We start from the raw sequence: 24566 nt of genomic DNA on the forward strand, positions 1-24566 counted from the left end.
AGCAGAGCATCTAGGGGAAGGGAAGGCAAAAAAGAAACATACAGATGGTGTGAATAAAAGCTGCAGGCAAACCAACAGCTCTGAGTGCACTATATATAGATGCCCAGCTGTTTTTCAGGTGTTGTAACTCAGAAACGTAGGATGATTAATTTTGAAAGTTGAAATGTACAGTGGATTTTGATTACATCTGAGTGTCTAATTTAGCTACTTAGTAAAATTAACCCAATGTTTTTAAAGAGATGTGAGCACAATAAGAGAAGTGCACGTTTGGCTATATGCTTTTTTTTCCTTTTGATTTGCAAAGTTTATTTTTAACTTTTTTTAAAATTTTTACAGTGTACTCCTATCAAGGCAGCCAAATGAGTTTGCTTCCCCCTGGTGTCAGCTAAAGACAGCAGCACTCAGGTTTTGTGCTTTCACTTCCCTCGGTGGGCTAGATTTCCAAGCACTCTTGAAAATCTGGCCCCAATTTTAGGTGTAGAGAGCTTGTCTCCTATTGAGACCCTTATGCAAAGGTCAAGGGTTTGGTTTTCTAAAACACCTGTGTGATGTAAGAGTACAACTCCCACTGAAAGTCATTGGTAAAAGAGAAACGCCAAGAGTTCAAGGGTTTATACCAAGAAATTATTTTGCTGCAGTTTTGTAAGTGAAATTGTGAAGAAATAAGGAGTTTTTGGTTGCTGTGAAGAGAGATGGGCCTCTGGAGACGTTCACATATGACAACAATGGGGATGTACTCTCTCTATAATGAAGTTAAACAGCCCCTGGCAGTGGAATACCCTCCACCCTTTTCAGCCAGTTCAGATCCCATGGTTGAAAGCTGTCACTCAGGAACAGCCTTTGGCAGGAAGGTTACAAGCCCACCTGCCTGAGAAAATTTGTAATCACAAGTTTGGCCCTTCAGAACTCATGAAGGACTTTTCCTCCCCTGTTTTGAAGGACCCACTGCATCCACCACCAAGTCCAGAGGGTCACATTGGCAATAGGGAGTGTCTGAAAGCCAGATTTTTATGATAGAGAGGATGAAAAGGAAAAAATTGTATTTTGCCACAATGGCAAGACTTCCTCCAGCACTTGACTGACTTCAGTCGAGCCAAAATTTCATCTTTGTATCTACTTTTATTACCAGTATCTTTTAACTGTAGTCCCTGTAGGACTAAAATCAATTATTTTTCCAGTTAATTGTGTGCCTTTGATAGCACTGTATGTAGCTAGTTACCTTGTTTTATTTGAACATTCAACACCGAGGAGAAAATGGCAGGAGTGCACATTAAGAGGAAGATGGGCCTGCTCTTGAGCCTGGCCTCAGCGACCTTTATAAATATCACCAGACACCCCTTTATAAATGAATCTTTTAAATTCAAGACCTGTTGTTTTTAGGGTTCATATCACAGAAGTAAATTCCCAAAATGTCTAGGTAGTTGAGTCCCTTGAGGTGACTGTAGAAGCATCCCTCCCTACTAATCCTCTTCTCAAATGAGAATAGGACTGGGACTAGTATGTCCATGGGAAAACATCCTTTGACTGCAGAGATGCTACAGCAGACTTGTGGAAAGCAAATTTACAAAGACTGAATTTTGTTCCAAAAATGAGGTCTATCCTGAAGACAGTCTGTGCCACCAGACCCTTCAATTCTGAAAAGGGAGCTGACCTCACACCTTTTTACTTAGTACCATATTCTGCACCACCTAAGATGCAGACAATTTTGTGACCAGACTGGGCAGTGCTGAAGACACAGCAGAAGCCACCATGGCAACTGAGTGCTCCTGAATTATTGGGGAATCAGGAACAGAGAGGTAGAGCAGGTCTGATGCCACCTGGTATCCTGAAGGGGTAAAGACAATCAGCGCTGATGCCACTGTTGTCAGTATCTGACTTAATGGATGCCCCATGGCCACTACTGGAGGTAGAGTATCTAACTGTGAGTTGTTGTTAAATGACCCAGCTCCATCCCACATAGACAAGGAATCACAGTACTGCTGCTCAGCACTCCTCTGAGGGGACAGAGGAATCTGTTACTTTTGGAATGGCCTCTATGCATCTTGCAAGACCTCTTCATTGGAGGACCAGTGGAAGCAGAACAATCTTTCTCTCTCTTAGGGAAATATCAGACCTTGGGCCTGGACCAACATCTCAGTATAGCTCTAAAACATTCTCCAGGATAGGACAAGCTGCAGATTTCCCTGGGGCCAAAGCACATCTCATGGCCTGCTCCAGAAGGTGTTGCTTAAGGCACAAGTCTCTTGGCACCTGTTTTCTCCTCTTGAACAATTTACAGATGGAGCACCTTCCTTCATATGCCCCTCGAGCAGGCCCCATAAACACTAAGTGTGTGGTGAGGAGTCACTATTGAGGACAGCTATCCCATATGACGGATAGTGTTTAAAAGCTAGTGAGGACATCCCACCAGGCTAAACCGTATATAATTACTACCTAACAAAAACCTAAGGATATTACTATAAACTACTATATAACAAAACCACAAACAGACAGAAAAAGCATGAGGTACAGTACTGCACAAAGGGGTCTGACTCAAGGAGCACATGCTAAGAAGAAACTGAGGGGGGTTGAGGCAGCAGTACTTTTAAATACCGGGGGGGGAGGGGCTGCTGTACCATGAGTGCTGCCCCTGCGGCTACTACTAAGCAAAGTTCTCTGCCGTTGGTGTGCTGGGCACCCCCATGTAGACGTGTGTTCCACTTGGGTAACCACTTGGAGAACTGAACTAAGAGGCAGGTGACAGAGATCTGCTTCATTCAATGCCAATTACCTTCTCTGAGTGATTACTGAACACCAGTGGGACAGGAAGGCTTCCATATTTCTTCTGAGAAAACAGGTGACTCAGCCAACAATTGGGAAGACTTTGACCACAGGTGGTCTCTGTTTAGATAGTGCTCCGAAATCTCTGGAGTTGCAAACAAAATAATTAACATGAACAGGTTTAACAAACATCTGATTTTAATTCACATTTTCAGACCTACCATCAGATTCTAATTGCTACTTTAGAATGTTAGCTCAACATCAGGTAGCTCTCAGCAAAATCCTTCATGCACATATTGACAATGCTTTAAAATACTGAAAGCTTCCCATAGTTCTAAAATCCAGTAATGTAAGACCTAAAGAAAATCTGTTAACCTGCTGCAAGTATTCATTGTAAAAGAAGTTTGGAGATGGCTAACTACCTTGACTAAGTCTTTTAGGCACTAGGAAATATCGTACCACAAGAAGAAACAGAATGCATCTACTTAAAAAAAAAATTACAGCATAACAAAAAAGTAAAAAATTTCAGATGAGTCCATTTTAAACACTTTCTGTACTTTTCTTCAACAGCTCCAGTACCTATTCATGTAATAAATATTCAAAACCAATCTTTACCCTATGTTAAATAAGTTAGTTATGTCAAATGGTGTCAGCTATTGAAGTGCCCAGAGAATCTTTTAAACCAACCAATATTAAGGCTTAAACTGCAAGGAAGCCTACACAATGATCACATGAAGGAACAGGCTTTATTAGTGGAACTTTCTCCTTCACAGAATCCTTTTCTTGTTGGTATGTGAAGCTGCTTTTTGATTTTCAGCTGGCTGAACCTGGTAAGAAAAGCATTTATTATAAAGTTTCATAGCATTTTAAACTCACATAGGACTTTAGAATAGCCCCCAAATCGACATCTTACGCTCTAGGGCCCTGATCCTGCAAAAGGACCATCTGCAAGCACAGGCTCTTACTTCTGCATGAAGACCTGCTGAACATAATACAATTCTTTATAGGAATAAGGAGCCTTTTGCATGATCAGGTTCTCACCCAGGCAAGGTAGGGCCAACAATAGAGTATCTAGATAAGAAAAAGCCCCCTCACCAATGATTTCTCAAAGCTAATGGAGGAATGATTCACACAAGACAAGAGCAGTAAAAGGATGGAGGGGAGTTGGTGGAGAAAGTGGGAAGTGGTTTACAAGCAGGGGAGTCATTAAAGGGTGGTAGGAATGGAAGAGTAGGACAGACAGGGAAGTTAATGTGCTATGGGCTCTAGTATGTGAAGTCTAAAAGTACTTGAAAAAAATCAAATATGAAAGGATTGTTGGCAGGGTTTGTTGTAGCTGTGTAAGTCTCAGGATATTAGAGACACCAGGTTGGTGAGGTAATTTTTTTTATTGGACCAACTGCTGTTAGTAAGAGAGACAAGCTCTTGAGCTACACAGAGCTCTTCTTCAGGCCTGGGAATATAAAAGGAGATGATTTAGAAACTCAAACTAATTTTAAAAGGTTGCATTAGCAAATGTCTGTTTGCAGAAGCTTTACCCAGTGGGTCTAGATTTTAAAAAACAAAGCCAACTATTAAGACATGTCTACGGCAGCACAGAATAAGATTTTCTTCATGAGCTTGGGCAGAAGTTAGGATAGGGCACTGGACGTTAGGTTACTGGACTGTGTCCTTGTGCTGATATGAACAACTGGATGAGGTGGAAAAGGATAGGACTAATAAGCTACGAAAGGCATAAGCAAGGAGACAGGGTTGAGCCTGATAGATAATGAGGCCGAAAATATCATATTGCCTCTATATAAATCCATGGTACGCCCACACCTTTAATACTGCGTGCAGATGTGGTCGCCCCATCTCAAAAAAGATATATTGGAATTGGAAAAGGTTCATAAAAGGGCAACAAAAGTGATTGGGGTATAGAACGGCTTCCATGTGAGGAAAGATAATAAGACTGGGACTTTTCAGCTTGGAAAAGAGGCAACTAAGGGGGGATATGATAGAGGTCTATAAATTCATGAATGATATAGAGGAAGTAAATAAGGAAGTGTTATTTTCTCCTTCTCATAATACAAGAACAAGGGGCCACCAAATGAAATTAATAGGCAGCAGGTTTAAAACAAACACAAAAAAGTATTATTTCACGCAACGCACTGTCAACCTCTGGAATTCCTTGCCAGAGGGTGTTGTGAAGGCCAATACTTTAACGGGGTTAAAAAGGGATCTAGATAGATTCATGGAAGATAGGTCCATCAATGGCTATTAGCCAGGCTGAGCAGGAATGGTGTCCCTAGCCTCTGTTTGCCAGAAGCTGGGATTGGGCGACAGAGGATGGATCACATGATGATAACCTGTCTGTTCATTCCCTTTGGGACACCTGCCATTGGCCACTGTCAGAGGACAGGATACTGGGCTTGATGGACGTTTGATCTGACCCAGTATGGCCATTCTTATGAGCCAGTTAGCCGGTAAACAAACCCTCATTATAAGTAGGATTGGCAGAGTTTGACTTTTTAATGTTTTTTTATAATTTTGACAGATGTTTGATACAAATTTTAAAAATGCTGAAAAATAATTTTGTTGGGAATTCTTGGCGGGTGGGGGGTAGTCATCAATTATTTAATGACAGTAGATATTGAGACTCAAAACATTAAAGCTTTAAACTATAAAACACACCATGTCAACATTTGCAAGGTAAATATCCTTAAAACAAATGCTAGTCAGTTCTCAAAGCAGCATTTTTCTTACCTAGCCTATCTGTACATTTAGAATGATGGAAATACACACACAAACCGGTGCAAAGTACGACAAATTGACATTTACCAACAAAATCTAAACCTTTCAAGCCTAATTATAATGTGCAAGCTAAAATTAAACATTAAATATTAAGGACGGTTTATTAAATGAATGTAACCAACCCTTCATGTTTACACCAGGCCAGTGGGAAATACAAACCAAACACCTGATAGTAATGCTGCAAAGTATATTACTAACATGGCAGTTTATATTAAATGTGCTTACAATAGCACAGTACTATGTACCCCAGGGCACTTAATGTAAACAGATTTTACTTACTTCTAGGTTTCCTCTAGCCTTCTTTAAAACATCATGGGTTAAAGCCACTGCAACGAGAGAGTATAGATTAGACACAATACTATTTAGCACTTACAATTCTCTCTCTGCATTTATGAGGGATAGCTCAGTGGTTTGAGAAGTGGCCTGCTAAACCCAGGCTTGTGAGCTCAATCCTTGAGGGAGACATTATAGGGATCTGGGGCAAAAATCTGTCTCAGGATTGGTCCTGCTTTGAGCAGGGGGTTTGACTAGATATCTCCTGAGGCCCCTTCCAACACTGACATTCTATGATTCTCTATGATACACAAAGTGGGCAAATGACCCAGCCCATCAAGGCTAATAGACCACCTTTTTCCCCTGGCCACTTCAACCTAGTTATCAAAACCTAGGAGAACTGACAGCCCTTGATGATATGTGTTTTACAAACACTGAGTAAGCTTATGATCCTGGGATGTGGGTATAATTTCATAAACAGTACACAGCAGCTAAGTGACTTGCCCAAAACCATAGGAGCAGAGCTAGAACTCATGATTGCCTATTTCCCAGGCCTGTGCTCAGTCCAGCCATCTATTCTGCCTGTTGGATATACAGAACAAAAGGATGAAAGCTTTTAAAATACTCCCCCCATAACAAGGACTAACCCATGTAATAACATGTCTATTGCAACACTGTATTTGTGCATTATTATTTTGCGCTGTAGTGATAACATGGATTCCCTGCCCCAAGAAGCTTATGACGTAAGGGCTTAATGCAGCCCCCATGGAAGTCAAAGTCTATGGAGAGGGGAGATGGAGCATGACCCAATTAAAATCAGTTCTATGGGACAGAGGGAAGATCTGGGGGGGGGCGGGGGGAGAAGGACAGATGGCAAAATATGTACACCAAGTCCTCCAGCATGAAGGAACATGCCAGCCTATATACCCCCTGGAGAAATCATGCAAGAGTGGCTTGTTCTGAAGGGTTCCAAGTTTTAATCTGGTTAGTTAGCCCCCGAGAGAGAAAAAGTCCTAAGAATGGGGTGGGGGTTGTTTGTATAAAGAACTGAGCTTTGAAATGCCATGTTAAAAATGTGAGTCTCTAAGCTCTTGGCTCAACTGCTCAAAAATACTGGTCAAGCACGAATTTAATATTCCAGTCTGAAAAAAAAAAAAAACAATTTAGGCAAAATAAAGATTTTTCATTACAATAATAAGAACCCACCAACTCCAAGGATACAGCTGACATGAGATAATTATAGCTCTGGCAGATTACAGCAATTTAGCTCTGCATTGTTACATGTTCAGATAAGATTTATAAGCAGAGTTCTCTCATCCTAAGAATGTGTAAGAGAGACCATGAGAATGTGCCTCTAAACATACTTAGGAATACTCAAGCTAATAGTGCTAGGGGACTTGAAGCAGACTGTAGACTTTTAAGGGTGCTCCCCAGCTAGCAGGAATTTGGATTGTGGAGAATGAGATGGAAGGCAAGGTCACCCACTTTGATCCCCTGTGATTTCTTGCTATTTAAAACAGGAATAATTAGCAGCTTCCTCTGATTCACCTATCTTCCTTTATGCATGGTCAGGAGTTTGTGGAGAGATGCAATTTAGAAACATTTCTGAAATTGCTCTAAAAGGCAACTGTAACTTGACATCCATAATTCCCATAATCAATTAAATTTATACAAAGGGACCTTGATACAATTTTCTGTAACACGGTGCTCTCTGCTCATAAAGCTGTGTTAGTAAATTCATTTTACCTGACAAAACTAGATTTTTCCAAATCAAAAATATTAAATTCCATACATGGACAGCATTTAGAGTATATGAAAGTAATAGTGAAGCTGCTACTAGCCAGGCAGCATTTTGCGTCAGGATATTTTAAGAACATCATGGCTTCATTTTATCAAGATCTAATTCAGAACAGGTTGTGAACTGTTTAGGGGGAAGGGCGGCTGTGTGTGGCTGGGTTAGCCTCAATTCTGCACTGTTTTACACCCCGTGTAGCCACACTACATAAGTCATTGGAGCACAGGAAGTGCCATCTCGGATAAGAGACTCCATCCCAAGGATATTTTTTAAGCAGACGAAATAAACTTTAGAATTCTTTTTTGAGTTAATCATAACTTGACTATTTAACTTCCAAAAAATTGAACAAAACAGAAATTTGGATTGAATAAAACCAATTTTAATGTCATTTGTTACAATGACACTTCTGAAAAGACTGCTCTAAACACAGCCTATAAATACTGAGCTGCAGGAAAAAGATGCATGCATTTTTTTTTTAAATGTTTGCGGTTTTGGAGCAGAACAACATTTCATTTCAATGATTTGAGTAACTCATGGTATTGATGTAAGGCCATTTCATACACATTTAGCTGATGATATAGAACATTTTAAATTCTAGATTAGTTACTCAAAAGAACATATATGTCATGCTGGAAGAGACTGGTGAGCCATCTAGTCCATGATGCACCAAAATGTGCTATAATATAGCACAGAGAGAGGGGAGAAGTGGCTCATTCCAGATCCCTGCTGGTAAATAGATGAGGTCCTGAAGCAGAAGGGTTGTAGCCCATAGCATGTTCACCTTGCATTGCGCAGCTAGCAGATGTAATCTGACTCTGCCAATGAAAGTGTATCTTGGGACTAGATGGGTTCCTCACCAATCGGACCATTGGTGGGTAACATCTAAACTTCTTTGCTTTAACTTTCACATTTAAAAAATCCCATAAAACTGTTGTAGAAAGGATTTACCTTTACAATTTTATAGCTTTATCAAATGCACTAGTGTGTGCACATGGGACTACAATTTTCTTAAGCCAAAAGTCTCCTTCCCTAACCCTAACCCTTCCCTATTGCCTACTTGCCAATCAGTGAGAGTTGTCAACAGAGAATCATTCATTTAGTGGCTTGGGGATAGTGGGGCTTAAAGCACAAATGGCAGGAGTAGGAGCCCCCCTATTGTAAAGGGATGAGCAGAGTGGGACTGCCAGCTTCTCTTGAGGGCTTGTTATTGCCAATTCACTGAGAGAGATGGGGAGGGAGCAGGTGGGGAAGTGGCAGGCATAAAACAAACAAAAACCACCAATAACTGTAAGCCAGTAACCACAGATCAGAGTTAAGGGTGTTGTAGTGGAGGTTTAGTTTGGGTGGTGAATGACACACATGAGTTAAATAGGGCTGGTTAAAGATTGTGCTCGATATACAATTGTTTAGTTGCTTTGTAGTGCATCTGCCATACCTGTACATTTCCTGGTTTTGAATGTTTGTTTGAGTTGGTGGCTGTACTTGTGTAATAGTTAAGGTTCCTGAATGGTGTGATTGTGTGTTGGAACTGGACTGTGTTTAGTGTTTGATACAACTACAGAATATGCAGTTCTGACAATTTTTTGGAAGGTACATTAAAAGCAGGTGATTTAATTCATGTTTCGCATAAGTCTCGACATGGCTGTTAGGAGAAACTAGGACAGGCCATAAAATGAAATTTCATTCTTATCAAGACTGCCATGCTTAGCAGTAAGCTCCCCATCCTCATCCTACTGCGCCCTCTTCAATTTTTCTGCAATCCTCTAATACGGTCTAGAGAGTTGACATCTCTTCCCATGATGTTCCACATGGTCGATTCTGCTGCTTGTGGCACCTCTCTTTGACTAGCAACTCTACCTGTTGCACATCTATCACAGTAGCTGGGAATAAACACATCAGAAAACTCTCAATCATTCTAGGTTTACTGGGACTCTGGCAGGATCACTATTTTGAGAGGTAAAGGGCCACAGAAATGTAATGATCTAGAGAAAACATTGCTTTCCCTTAATAGACAGTCCTTGCAGATAGGAAACTGGTACATTAAATGAAGTAACTCAACAGATTTGTTTTGACATTGAAGATCATACAACAATGGGTTATGGGTGAAATTTCACCCCATTACAACAGGCCTGCACAAGTCCCTACATGACACTTAAACTAGGGGAGTGACATGGTATATAGAGCTATGTGCTGGCCTGCCTTATGCACTGGGATGAATTTCTTCCTCGTGGAACAAAGACTCAAGCTTTATATAGCATATGCTTTGGAGTCCAGGAAGTATTTAACACTAGCTATTCAACAGCCCTTCAACAGGAGTAGTTTCACACAAAAAACGGTTTCTTCGTTCATTTCATTTCAGTTAGTTAACCCTCTACAGAAATAAAACAGAAGGTACTGAGGAACTAATAACAGATCATTCACTAACACTGATCAATGATGACTTTCTCCATGTTTTCCTTCAGCTGGTTCGTAGAGTGCAAGCGTTTGACAGTACTATGTAGCTTCTTCTCCTGCTCAGACAATTTCTTATGGAGTCTAAGTATTTCTGCTTTCATTCCTTCATCCTAAATTGAAAGAAGAAAATAAGAATTCTGAAGTCATTATATAAATTACAGCATATAGTTAACTGCAAAATAATTTAGTGAAAGAGCCTCGAAACTTCTTCATAGAGTGAATTTTTTCATGGCCACCTCCCCTCCCAATCTCAACTGTACCATCTGTAATCACAAGAGGCAACTAGAGCAACTCCTTGCACAGAAAACTAAGTTGAGGAAAGTATTTGTGCATTTTTAGTTGTTTTTAAATAAAGAGCAGAAGTAGCCAACGGTGTTAGCCTTTTCCCAAAAGGCTAAAACATTAATTGCATTAATCTTCCATTCCCATCAGTTCTTTTGCTCTCCACTGGAAACTATAAGGCAAGCCAATACCATGTGACTGGCAAGTGCTCAAAAGGCTACAAGTAGTCCATGGAGCAGAGTTGGGAAACCTGGTCTACTGTGTACTACTGCTTTCCTTTATATATAAATGGCTTTTAATCAGAGGATCTGAATGCATCATAACAGTGACAGGAGCAGTGTGACTGCAAGATTGTAAACTAATCTGTCCTGTTTATTTAAAGGCTTTATTTCCATCATCTTGGTGCGATTATTATCTTTTGGGACAGGGCTACTGAACAGAACGCCAAGGTCACTTGCCAGTGTCACTGATCTGGATCCTTGCACAAACTCCAGCTTTAAGTACAAGCAATACTTGCATTATGTGTCACTTGGTGAACTTTGTTTTATGTTTCTTGGAATTCTCATCCAGCATTTTGCTCCTCAGTGGCACTGATCACTCACTACAGCTCCTGCAGGATCACACAAGGTGTTGGGTGTTCAGTGCCTTTTAGGATCAAACACAGAGAGCCAAATTTTCCAAAAGAGCTCATTTCCCATTTCGGCACCAAAATAAGTGGCCAGATTTCCAAAAGAACTCAGCATGTTGGGTCAGGAGCTCTCTTGGAAATCTGGCCTCTATTCAGGTGCCCACCTGGAAGCTGAGCTCTCTTGAACATATGGGGACAGATTTTGAGCAGGCCTTGATCTTTATCATCATTGTTTGGATGTGCATGCAAATGAAGTTTTTTCTGTATTTGGTGTATTTTGAGAGACAGTGGTGTATGTATATAGTATGTGAATTTGTCTATACATGTGCAGAAATATACATGTATGTTCAGACAAGTATGCACAGTGTTGCACTACAGACTGATACGTGATAGACTGGCTGACAGACACAAACATAACATTTAAATATACATGGTACTAGCTGAGTTACACACCCCTTGAAGGCTTTCTGATAGCATCACTAACTACAGGATCACAACTCAAGTGATATACTGGAGAGCACAGTTTACATTTGTTAAAACATTGCACTATCTTTCAAAAAATTATAAACAAAAGACTGTTATTAGAAGAACCTTTGCCTTCCAACATGTTTATTTTTAGCAATGTTCTGTCTCTCTTTCTCTCGCGCGCGCGCACACACACACAAAACATTCAGGAGAAAAAATAGGTTTTAATGCCACAATTTGATTTTTAGCTTGAAACAGTTCAATGCTGAGTGGTGATATTGTGACACGTATCTATGCATTCCGTTTACGTCAGTTCCATAGTGCACGATTTCCACAGTGTAATCCTTTTCAGTTAAAAAGGTTATAAAAGTTGTTTTGGGGTTTTGTTGCACTTTAAAAAATGTTCTGTTTTAAAGATCAGATGTCACAGTGATGAAGGTGAAACATAGCCCTCTGATTATATCAAAGCCATGAGATAGGGAGCTTTTCATTAACTGGAAAGGAGATTCTTACTGCGTTAGTCTGATTTATATATTATAGTGAGTATGGGCCGATAATGGGGTGGCCAAATTTTTTCCAGCTGAAAGTCCATTTGCCTGGAACCCAAGGATAACATGTAATTTGCATAAAATAGAGCAGACGATAGCTCTGATCTTACTATGGATCGCCCCCCTGGGGTGACTGCAGTCCACAGCCTGCAATGCTTCATTTTGATCTAAGCAGAGTTGGCTCAGATCACGAGGCTATCACACATTTGGTCTTAAAGTCTTCATAGGCTGCAGCTGCATATTGAAGGTAGATGTGGCCACAGGCTGCAGCTTGCCCATACCTGGTTTATAACCTTCAAAATAACTTCATGATTCATATATGACCATCTTATGTAACTTTCAGAACAACCTCTGAATGGTTCATTGCTTTTGCCTTCACACTGAAACAACACTGTACCTGACTGCAGTGAGCAGTACTGTGGACAACTTTCATAGGAAGTGAAACTCTCCAGAGAAGTTTCAATAAACGTGCAGCCTCTTCTAAATTCTGCTGTACTGTGTGAATGTTTGCAGAAAAGTTATTCAGTGATTCCTGGTCGGGAACCTGTATAGTAGGATTAGAAACATGATATATCTATCTTTAAAACCTACATTAATTAAAAGATTATGAAAAAGGTATAAATCCAGTAGCTATGAATTTCATATTTAAGATGAAGAACAAAGCTATTGTGTGCCAGGATAAACTAATTTAATAGTTGAGAGAGAGTGCTGAATTATACATTTTTCAAAAATGGGAGGAGGGGAAGGGATTTATCCTAATCAATAATAGTGATTAATAATGGGCTACATTTAGTGCATTTGCTATGATGTGGAAAATACTTGGCTTCTCTTTTCCTCTCCAATTTGCATTTCATGGCATGCAATTTGAAAGTCAAATGACTCCAGACATCAATTTAAGCAATACAGATGTTTCTTCCTTAGCAGACCCTTTAAACTGTTCCATTTATTGCTAAAGTAACTAACAGAGCACATATAAAATGTCTTCCTCTGCTGACAGATGAGAAAACCAAATTGACAAAAATGCATAGATGTGAAATAAAGGGAAGAGAGGAGGGAAAGAATGCACTGGGAGCAAATGAATTACCAAAGTGATGGCAAAGTGGGGGAAGTGGGAGAAATGCATTTGTTCTGCCTTCCCACATCCAGCATGCCATGTGAATGCTTATTTAGCATTGTTATCTAACAACAAGCCTCCTGTCATATAAAATATCCCATTTGCTAAGTAGTTTGAAACTTGAGAGATGTAAAGCTTGGTGGTAGACTGCAAATTGTGAAAATTATTGCTTTTATCTTTACACCAACAAAACAAGTTACAATCATGCTGAGAGATTACTTCTTCAGTCATTATTAGTATCTTAACTAGGTCATCTGAAAATGTGAGGAACTTCAGAGAGTCTGAAGTGTCATGCAGACATCGCTATAGCGTATAAGCACACATACAATGCCTGAAAAAATGTTCAGAATTGTTATGGGCTCTACATTCAATGTCTTAACCAGTTTCATATTAGCAAAGAGAAGCACTGCGATTTTAACATGATATAATTATCTTCCCATTTTTTAAAGACCAGCAGGGATTTTCTACAACCTTAACGTAGGTAGTCTATTAACTGAATCTAGTAACGGATATGAACAGTGTCTGAGATTCTACATAGTCAATCAAGCACCCTTTCTTCTTTTGAATAAAAGGGAAAATGGTGAAAAACTCAATACAACATATTCCTCCTACAATATATCAAACAAAGTATTATGCTTTTTCCTTAAATAATCAAAATGGATTATTATATATAGGAGTATAGCCCATACATGATGACTCCATATCAGTATGCTACAACTGGAAGGCTGATGAGTATACAGTACAGTGTGTCTTGAAAGCTGAAACTTGACCAGTTGGGAAATTCCCAAGTTGTTGCTGCTGATTTCCCACCTATACTCAACTGATATCCCTCCCAAAAAGGGGAGGGGGGGAGAGATACTGTTTATTCAAAAATCGATTTCACTTAGTAAGCGATAATGACCACTAATATGTCTCAATCACAACTGCATGGAATCATTACAGGGCACAGTTAAGGCACCCAATCAACTTTAATTTTGCATTTCTGTACTTGGACAAGTTTGTATTTTGTTTAAATTACCTTAAACCTGAATTACCTGAGTTTGTAATACTCTGTTTCGGAATAATTACAAAATCCCAATGGGGAACCTAAATACCTAAGGAGTCATGGTTGAGCCACGAAACTGGGGCTTGAATTTCCACATTCAACTTTTCTTTGCTGTTGAAATTTTCAAAACTAACCGTTTCAATTATTTCAAAACAAAACGTTCAGATTTTCCTCTCCCCAGGGATTTTGAAAATTCTACTTATTGTTTTGAAATTTCCTGCGGAATGGAAAGTCTGACTTTCAACCAGTTCTACTTTCCACCTTAACTCCATTTTAACATATAATTAGAAATCAGATAATGAAAACATGAAGACAATATTTCCAATGTAATAAATCCTAACTTCTATTTTGAAGCAGTAGTTTCACCTGTGAGAGAGAGAGAGAGAGAGAGGTTAAAATTAATTTAGAGTCACAGATAAAAATGAGATTGTTCACTCAGGACTAGGAGGAGATCACTTGTCCACATCTCATTAAATCAGCATGTAGCTGACCATCTGTGTTCAGAAGGGACCTAGGAGTAGTACATGTCAGGGCTGAGGTGCTTTGGCAGAGTTGTTCAGGGAAGCTCATTTATCTGATCTATACGTTTTACAACACTATGCAAATTCATTTCCCCCGTTCGTTCTCAATGTGTACCTTTACTCCAGGTTCCAGGTTTTTCATCCCAGTGATCTCTCTAAGAGGAGCCTCCATTTCAGATACCAGCTTTTGCCCTTCTGAGATCTGCTTCCGTAGAGCATTGTAATCCTCAATCAAGCCAAGGATATGGCGTCCATTTTTGTCTGCCCACATACGATGACCAGGAACAAGACGAGGGGTGCATGATGTGCCAGTGGATGAGCTGCTACTGCACCGCGAAGAGCTGTCTAAATCATCTTTAGCTGCTAGTTGTGTCTCTAAAGTAGGGGGAAAATAAGTTTAACTTACTTTCACATTTTGAAAGGATCAGGCTTTAAAAATTAATTTATACTGCACTGAATCTCAAAAGGCAAACCTGGGATACAGAACATCTGCTTGTTTATGATGTTCTTGTCCTTGGGTGTACCTGCTTTTCCTGGTGATGCGCCATGTCCACAATTTTGTAATTCGCATACATTACTGCTTGGATCAGAGAATTTGTGACCAACCTCTATACATCCAGAACAGAAAGAGAGTGCATCAGTAAGCAGGTAACATACTTTCAATAGAAAGTTCTCATTGGTCCTACTCCCCAAATCTGAGTATCTCAGCAGCAGTAAAGTATTTCAGTCCCCATAAAGCGGAGCTCTCCAGTATTCAAGGCATGCATATATTTATTTCTCTAGCACATATTCTCTAAGTTCCTCTCAAAATCTAATCACTGGAAATGCATCAGTAAAAGATTCTCATCCAATCAACAATTACAAACCTTTCTCTGACTCTCCACAAAAAGTAAAGCACTCTGCCCAGCCATCATAAGATCTTATTGCCATCATCCCTCTCCCACCCCTCCAAATGCCTATGAGAAAAGACAGCCGCTGGAGCATGACCAGAAGGCTAAGAAATCCAGGCCTTGGTACAGAGCCTTCAGAGACTGCCCTGTCTGCACTCAAATAGTCCATATCTTGATCCTTCCCTCTCAACCCTCCAGTCTCAGCTGCGGCAGTCTGGCAGAAAGTAATGGTGTCTCAGATAAGCAGGTCTCTAATCATTCAGGCTGATATTAGTCAAGACCAGCATCTAGGACTACATCTAGAAATTTATCTAGGATCAGTGCACTTGTTGGTGTTATGGGCTCCCTGCACGACCTACAGTATTGTTCAGCAAGCGAGCAGCAACATTTCTCACCCACTTAAGCTTCTGAGTGGTCCCAAGCGGGCAGGCCCACGTAGAGAATGTTACAGTAGTCTAGGTGCTGACTGCACGCAGGGAAAACCCTGCACAGAATTAACATACTGGTTTTGCTGCATTCAGGGTCTTCCTCACCTGGGGATGGAATAAAATCTGCCACTGTCTTTTCTCATAGGTGTTTGGGGAGGTTGCGGGGATGACGTCCAGTCCATAAGTCAATGAGAGGTTTGTAATTGTTGATTGGATGAGAATCAGTGTATCTTATACAGAGTACAAGTAAGCTTGGGTGAGTGTGTGTGTAGAGCCCTACTGTTTCAGAAACTCTCCCAATCCCCCAGTGGTGGTGTAACCTGCTTTCTGTAGTGCAGCAGGGTGTTTAGGCAGCCTAGTATGAGGGAAGTTCATTCCTCGCCCCTTTATTGGGTGACTTGTGCCCACAGAATACTAGGGGAAACCATCTGTGCTCTCCTAAGTGCAGGATCCATGAGGGACATAGAGGAGCCAGGATCCTTGTGCCTTCTGTAGCCTCTGTGTAAAACACTTCACTATCTTGTCCCCTGAATTCTGATTTGTTACCATGCTATCACTGAATATCAGTGCAAATAAAGATACAATATTCCTCAAGGTATAAAGGGAACAACTGATTTATACAAAGACCAGCCAGTGCACTTACTGATCATTCTTGAGTAACGCACAACCACCTCTAGCAAATGCTATAGAGCTGTGCATTAAATAAAGAACCCCCAGGTAAGCAAAATTTATGGAAACTTAACCTAGTCATCCTTCCATTCCAGAGATCATCTGCAAACCTTTTTCTGAATGAAAAGGAACTGACAGAGGCGAACAGACAGTGTTCGTTTCACCTCTGCATGCACTAATAATTCTAAAAGGGAAGAGATTTGAAAAACTGATGGACAGCTCCCAAATAACATAGATGATGTCTTATAAGGCTTTAGGAGAAAGAGGCATCTTTGAAGAACAAGGCACAGATTTCTATACAGCGTTATAAAAGCAAGTATTGCACAGTACCGTTCATTCTTGTATAATGCTGTGAATCTCGTTTTAAAAGGTAGTTGATATTCACAGCTGACACTGAGGCCGCTTCTTCTCTCTTTTCTTTTGAAAGCTGCTCCTCCAATTTTTCATGCAAAGTCTTGTTTGTCTCTATGCTTCTTTCAAGCTGCACTCGCAAACTCTGTATTTCAGTCAATAGTTCATGTAAATCAAGTGGATTATTTTGATCTTTTTGGAATTCTTCATGTCCAGGATCCAAGATGTCTTTAAAAGAAGCACTCAACATTGTTAACAATTAAAATAACGTTAGACATTATCAAAATGCTTAGCAAGTAAATTACAGCCAGCTTTATTCTCAATATTAAGAATTAACAGTATTAAGATAGCGGTTTGACAAAAAAAAGGAAATCTTAATTGCTTCTACCCTCAAACAATTTAATAAGAGCTGAAAATTATTTTTCACTTTGTCCATAAAAGCTAATAAGTCACACGCCAAAAGCAAGATGATGCATAATAAGAGACTAGAATGGAAAGGATTTATAAACTCTGAAGTGCATTAATGCACAGTCGGGGGGAAGAAAAAAAAGGAATGGGTAATCTTGGCATGAGGAGAAGGGATGGAGTACAACTGATAGTTTTATTTCACACAAGGGACAAAGGAAATTGTGATCACCTGGCAATCAGAGGAACCAACCTGAAACTGACAAACTCTCAGGACACTGTTCTTCCCTTTCATAGCATGGGCAAAGCACAAAAAGGGCTTCCTGCACTCTAAGATCCAAAAAGGTTCTCCACCCATCAGGAAGGGGTTTGCAGCTGCATGAGGAGGAAGTTTGCTGTGATCCTCTAATTACATGGATGTTGCAAGTTCTGCAGAGAAATTTAGTTCTATCCTTGAGTCAACCCCTCTAGATTTCTCCCTTTGTCTCTTTGCATCTGGGGGTTCTGCTGCAGCTGGGCACTAAACCAAACTATAAAGGGGATTCCAGTAAATATAACATGGAACAGCATTAATTTCTGCAAGGATTTCCGTTGGATTTTAAAGGAAGCGTGCCACGAAAATTGGGGCTGCTCCGCACCTCCACCAATGTGAGGTTCATTCAGAAGGGTGTCTGCCCCCTTGCTCCTGGAAGGTGGAAGAAGCAGTCAGGTAGGTTTCATTCCCTTCCCCTATAGCTTTAATAAGCACAAGTGGGCAGGGATTCAATTTTACACTCCATTCAAAGGATAGTACCTCCAGCAGCACACTGTCCCTGACACAATGTAGGAGATGTTCTCTTAATACTGACTCTGAGGGAAGAGCGCCACTTGCTACTAAGGCTTTGTCTACACTGCCAACTGAACGACAAAACTTTTGTCGTTCACAGGTGCTCAGAAAAGCTCCCTCCCACCCCACCCCAAAAGACAGAAGTTTTGCGCAGGAAGTGGCAGTGTAAACGGTTCGGTGTCAGCGTAAATGGTTCGGTGTCAGCAGGAGCATTCTCCTGTCGACACAGCGAACCCCGCTTGTAGGGGGTAGAAGTATTTTGTTGGCAAAAGTGCCAACAAACAGCGTTTACCCTGTCTGACTTTTAGCCACACAGCTGCGTAGCTAAAAGCTGTGTAGTGTAGACAAAGCCTCAACTACCAACAGAAGCTGACTGAGGAGATAGCTGAGCCACTAGCGATTATCTTTGAGAAGTTATGGAAGATAGGAGAGATTCCAGAAGACTGGAAAAGGGCAAATATAGTGCCCATCTTTATTTCCCTTTTTATAAACAACCCAGGAAATTACAGTCCAGTCATCTGAACTTCTGTACCTGGAAAGATAATGGAGCGAATAATTAAGCAATCAATTTGCAAACATCTAGAAGATGATAAGTAACAGTCAGCATGGATTTGTCAAAAACAAATTGCGTCAAACCAACCTGATAGCTTTCTTTGACAGGGTAACAAGCCTTGTGGATGAGGGGAAGCGGTAGACGTGGTATATCTAGACTTTAGTAAAGCTTTTGATACTGTCTCACATGACCTTCTCATAAATAAACTAGGGAAATGCAACCTAGATGGACCTACTATAAGGTGGGTGCAAAACTTGTTGGAAAACCATTTCCAGACAGTAGTTACCAGTGTTCAAGGTTATGCTGGAAGGGCATAACCAGTGGGGTCCCACAGGGATCATTTCTGGGTCCGGTTCTGCTCAATATCTTCATCAGTGATTTAGATAATGGCACACAGAGTACACTTATAAAGTTTGTGGACGATACCAAGCTGGGAGGGACTGCAAGTGCTTTGGAGCTTAGAATTAAAATTCAAAATGATCTGGACAAACCGGAGAAATAGTCTGAAGTAAATAGGATGAAATTCAATAACGTCAAGTGCAAAGTGCTCTATTTAGGAAGGAACAATCAGTTGCACACATACAAAATGGGAAATGCCTGCCTAGGAAGGAGTACTTCAGAAAGGGATCTGGGAGTCATAGTGGACCATAACTAAGGTCAACAGTGTAACGCTGGGGTGTATCATTCTAGGATGTATTAGCAGGAGTGTTGTAAGCAAGACACGGGAAGTAATTCTTCTGCTCTGCTCTGATTAGGCCTCAATTGGAGTATTGTATCCAGTTCTGGGCGCCACATTTCAGGAAGGATGTGGACAAATTGGAGAGAGTCCAGAGAAGAGCAAAAAAAAATGATGGAAGGTCTAGAAAACATGACCTATGATGGAAGATTAAACAAACCTAATTTTTTCAATCTGGAAAAGAGAAGACAGAGGGGACATGGTAACAGTTTTCAAGTATGTGAAAGGTTGTTACAAGGAAGAGGAAGAAGAATTGAGGCTAGGACAAGAAGCAATGGGCTTAAATTGCAGCAAGGGAGGTTTAGGTTGGACATTAGGAAAAACTTCCTAACTGTAAGAGTGATTTAAACACTGGAATAAATTGCCTAGGGAGGTTGTGGAATCTCCATCATTGGAGACTTTTAAGAGCCGGTTAGACAAACACCGCTCAGGAATGGTCTAGATAATTAGTCCTGCCACAAGTGCAGGAGATTGGACTAGATGACCTCTCGAAGTCCCTTCCAATTCTATGATCACTTTCTGTAGCAATAATGGAGATTTAAGTAAAATCAAGGAAATACTGAATCAGCCCAACCCGTGTCTTGTTTAATCTCACAAGATCACAGCCAGAGCTGGTGTGGCTGCAATAACAAAGCACAGACATAACAGTGCATTTTATACCTGTTTTCCTTCTCCTTGCTTCGTCCAACTTTTCATACACCTTTAGCTCAACTCGGAGTGACTGCAGTAATTTGTCATTCTCAGACAGCTGATGTTGCTTTACATTCATTTCTGTCTGCAACCTGTTAAGTTCCAATGTACTCATAAGTCAAAGGTAAATTTTGCTTATTCATTCCTTTAAAATCTAAAATTTCCCACCCCTCTAATGTTCTCCCTGCTTCTTGAGTGTAATTATGCAGCTCTCATTAATGTTAATGGCCACTGCTAAACACATGCATGACACGCAGTGTTCATTTGGAGGAGAAAATAGTCAAACAGAGACAGGATCAGTACCTGTTTAATTCATTATGACTGCTGTAAATCTCGTGAGTCAAATGTCTATTTTCATCCTCCTTTTTGCCAATTTGTTTTTGCAACTTTTCATTTTCTTTCTTGAAGCATTCATAATCCTGGTGAAGATGTTCAATGATTGCATTCTTCTTAGAGAGGGATTCTCTTAACTTTTCATTTTCCTTTTGTTTGTCTGCAATAAGTAAAAATACAAGTCGATTGCAATTCCCACAATGTACCCAAACAACACTACTCCACAAATTCAACTTGTTAAGCACTGGCAGAGTAATAATGGAACTCTTGTGAGTTTTATGATTTTAGTACTCCAGTTTTCTAATGCATTTTTCGTAGATAAATGTGCCTGAATGGAGTGTAGAGTTTAACCCCTAGAAGACTCATGGCCCAATTCTAGGAGAAGCTGAGCACTACCCTCCACATGTCAAACACCCTCCACCTGACAAAATCAGCAGGAAAGGGGCTGCTCAGTTACTTGCAGGATTAGGCTCCAAGCGTGAGCATATACATCTTGAATGCTCTTCCTGAGTAGTAAACTTGTCTTCTGTGAAAGGGAAAAGGTATGAGTAAGGCCACTCCTACTTTTCTCGCTGTCCCATAATGAACCCTCCATCCCCTCCACTGAATGCTGAAATGCTCCTCTCCCAACACTATCTGCATGCATGCCATCAGTACCTTGCCAGTTCTCCCCTGCCTCTGACATGACCAGCCTCCTGAGCCATGTTGGCTCCTTAACTGGGAACTGTCAGTAGGGGCAGTTGGTCATGTTAGGAAGCCAGCACTGGTAAGAAGAGAGGAAGTTCCCATCCAGGGGTCAAGCAGGGAGAAATCGTTCCACCTCCCAGCCATTAGAAATCTTCCTTCCTCAGCAGAGCAACCTAGCTGAAAGTCTATGAAAACAGAAGTTCCCAAGGGTTTTTAAATGTATGGGTCCTAATCCTCTTCCTCTAGGATTCAAATACCTTCCATTGACTTCACTGGAAGTTACATTCTGCAGAAGGATACTAGAATCTCTGGGTAGTAGCTAGGGTCCAAAAAGTTAATATAAAAACTAGAATAGTAGATTCCAGTGATATTAATACATTGGTACAATCCTAGATCGCATACCTTTACACAGAGCTATAAGCCAACTATGAATACATGCTAGCAAAACAACACAGTGAAATAAAATACTGGAAGTAGAAATGGGGTCATGTTCAGCATGGTGTGTGGGGATTCAGTCACATGATTCCCATTCATATTCACATGTATTGTGACTACATCCTTTTGCTTTGCATTGAAAATAGATTGCATTGATTCAGAAAAATCATCAGGAGGTGCCCATAGGACTTCATCTAATACCACAGAAGGAGAGGTAAGGCTGAGACTGGATAGACACGAGAGACCAAAAAACTCTGCAGCAAGAGGTATTTATTCTCAAGATAAAAAGGGGAAGATGCCCACAAACCTTGGGGAAATTGATCCAGAACTAAAAATAAAAGGCAACAATGCCTTGCTGTGATGGTCATTACTTAGGGCCTGTCTACACTTACAGCACTGGAGGGGTGCAGCTGCCCTGGTTCAAATGTGTCGCTGTAGCACTTAGTGAAGATGCTACCAATGCTGACGTGAGAGCTTCTCTCATCAACACAGTGCTATCTACATGCCTGAGCGACGTAGTTAAATCAACGTACAAGTCTGTAGTGTCGACCAGGGCTTAGACACAATTTTTACCAAACTTTAGCCCTGACTTTAGAAACATATCGTCAAACAAAGCAACACAGAAAAGCAACACTAGCTTATGCAGTATGAAAGATAAACCTTGAGTAAACTGCTAAAGACCAAGTGATTCTAGATCAGAAAACGTGAAACTGGGGGAGAGTTCATGTGCTTCTTTTATGCGAATGGTCCAAACACCACTCTGCACACACAGAAAGGCATCTGACCCAAGGATTAGCTTTACATGCTTTAAAGAGTTTCTCGTTAAGGGGGCTGAATTACTTTTACTTTGTTGCTTAGAGCACATGTGGAGCTGAGAAGAGTTGAGAGCCAAGCTAAGAAAGTGCAAAGGGAAACTGTGTTAGTGCTAGTCTGGATCTGTAAAAGCAGCAAAGAGTCCTGTGGCACCTTATAGACTAAACAGACGTTTTGGAGCATGAGCTTTCAAAATAATGGAACTGAGGTAAAGTGCTTGCAGAGGGAAACTGACTAGAACTATCCAGTTTTCCCTCTGCATCAGGCTCTAGAACCTTAAGGGAAATTAGCTGATTTCTCTTTGCAGCCAGCTCTGCCTGAAAGGAACTCCATTCAGAATGAAACTGAATAATTTTAGCCAAATTTCCTTTGGCAAGATCTTTAAACACAAGAGCCAGGAAAGTGGGCAACACCAAACAGGGGTGGAAGGAGAGAAAACAGCACAAGGAAAAGAGGAATGCGCACACATGCAAAAAAAGAGGGAGAGGAAATGAAGGAGGACACAAAGAAGGATAATGCTATGGGCAGAGAGAGGAGCAGCACAAGACTGCTAGAGTGCCGCTATTCCAACTCCTCCACCCCTATTATCCTGCGTTTGGATACAAAGGCTGGTCATGCAATTTCACGAGTAGGGAGAGCTGTGGAGGCAATTTAATGAAAGATATGTAAATATTTTGTTGTTTTCTGATTGGAATAAAAATGCATGGTGCTTTCTAAATTGCAAGCTGCTTCTTTAAAGCAGAATTTCGTATTTTACCTCTAGATCCTTTTGCGAGCATTACATTCAGAACTTTATTTTGCTTCCTCAGGAAATGAATTTCAGAAGTCAGGGAATTATGCTGCTCTGAGCCATGGATAAAAATGTTTGCAGAACCTATAAATATATCCATAAAAATGATTTATGAGTCATCTCTAGGTCAGTAAAGATTAAACTTTCCAGACAAGAACAATTTAAACAAAGCAGAAAAACATGCTATGAAAGATATTTATCCCCTACATATTTTGAAGGTTATCATTGCTGCAGACTGAAAGGCAATTCAGGTAAATTCTAAGTAAATCAAAGCTCCGCAGCCTAAGTACCCTCAATCACTGTGCTAACGTTACCAAAATTGCTAAATTATCTCTGGAAGATTTGGTATGCAACCATCTTCAGCACCCGCCAAAAAATGTAGTGCGACAAATTGCAAGAAGTCCTGTGAGACCATCACACACATTTAAATTGAAGTGTACTGTACTCAAGTTTAACATGTGATAAATTCCAGTACATCTCCTGTGTTCAAACTATATTACATTTAGCTATACCACCTCGGCTGAGAGCCATTCAGCTTCCACAAGCTAAGCAGAGTGTCCCTGCATTAGTATTTCCATAGGAGACCTTAAAGGAAAACCTAGGGTGGTGCAGAGAAGTAGTGGTATTGATTCTGTTGATGACATTTTGCTTCCAAGTTAATGCTGAATCACTGACCCAACATAGCGCTAAGGGAATGTGTTGCCAGAGTTGCTGTCCTTTGATTAAAAACGGAGATTCTTCCTGGCCACTTGTAGTCCTTAAAAATCCAGTGGCATTTGTACAAGTAGAGGAGTTAACTTTGGTTTCCTGGACAAGCCTGGGGAATCATTCTACCTCCCTAAATGCCACGTGCAGTTTGAACTGGATAGAACATTATTCAAATGCCCTACTATGATGTGCCATGTTCCACCCCCGGGGTGGCTACATTTTAATGATGAATGAAGCAATAGCCTTGTGTAAAACGTGTACATCTGTTTAGACTTGCAAAGCTCTTCAGGATCCACTGGGATTAATAGTGCTATTTAAAATATATTTTTATTGAATGGCTGACCCAAATGCTACTGCTTTAGCAACGATCAAGACAACTAAATGAGTGCCAGCTGCTCAGTTGATAAATAGAGAAATAACCATGTGGCAAAGAAATAGTTGAATGCAGGCAATGGATGCCTTTCAGCTCTAGCAATTCAATTTGATGTGCTGTACTTTCTCTGACTAACCTCCTTTTACTGCAATCCCAATTGAAGCTCTTAGGCACTACCTGACTGGGATGTGGTGTGCCATG

General features: G+C 40.6%; 1 protein-coding gene across 8 annotated transcripts in view; it reads right to left on the minus strand.

Annotated features, from left to right (window-relative positions):
* Nucleotides 1-2940: 2940 nt before the first annotated feature.
* The window catches only part of CDK5RAP2 (CDK5 regulatory subunit associated protein 2), a 101491-nt gene continuing 79865 nt past the window's right edge, over nucleotides 2941-24566 (minus strand). For 5 of the 8 annotated variants that reach the window (XM_030535111.1, XM_030535112.1, XM_030535110.1 and 2 more), the window contains 10 exons: nucleotides 23252-23368; nucleotides 20530-20719; nucleotides 20197-20318; nucleotides 16996-17244; nucleotides 15152-15286; nucleotides 14794-15053; nucleotides 12396-12542; nucleotides 10047-10185; nucleotides 5833-5879; nucleotides 2941-3587 (listed from right to left, as the gene is read on the minus strand). In XM_030535111.1, coding sequence (XP_030390971.1) covers nucleotides 3528-3587; nucleotides 5833-5879; nucleotides 10047-10185; nucleotides 12396-12542; nucleotides 14794-15053; nucleotides 15152-15286; nucleotides 16996-17244; nucleotides 20197-20318; nucleotides 20530-20719; nucleotides 23252-23368 — 1466 coding nt within the window. In that variant the 3' untranslated portion in view covers nucleotides 2941-3527. The other 3 variants (XM_030535114.1, XM_030535113.1, XM_030535115.1) reach the window with 3 other exon arrangements.

This window comes from Gopherus evgoodei, chromosome 16 (genome assembly GCF_007399415.2).
Source record: "Gopherus evgoodei ecotype Sinaloan lineage chromosome 16, rGopEvg1_v1.p, whole genome shotgun sequence".
In the NCBI taxonomy this organism is placed as follows: domain Eukaryota; kingdom Metazoa; phylum Chordata; order Testudines; family Testudinidae; genus Gopherus; species Gopherus evgoodei.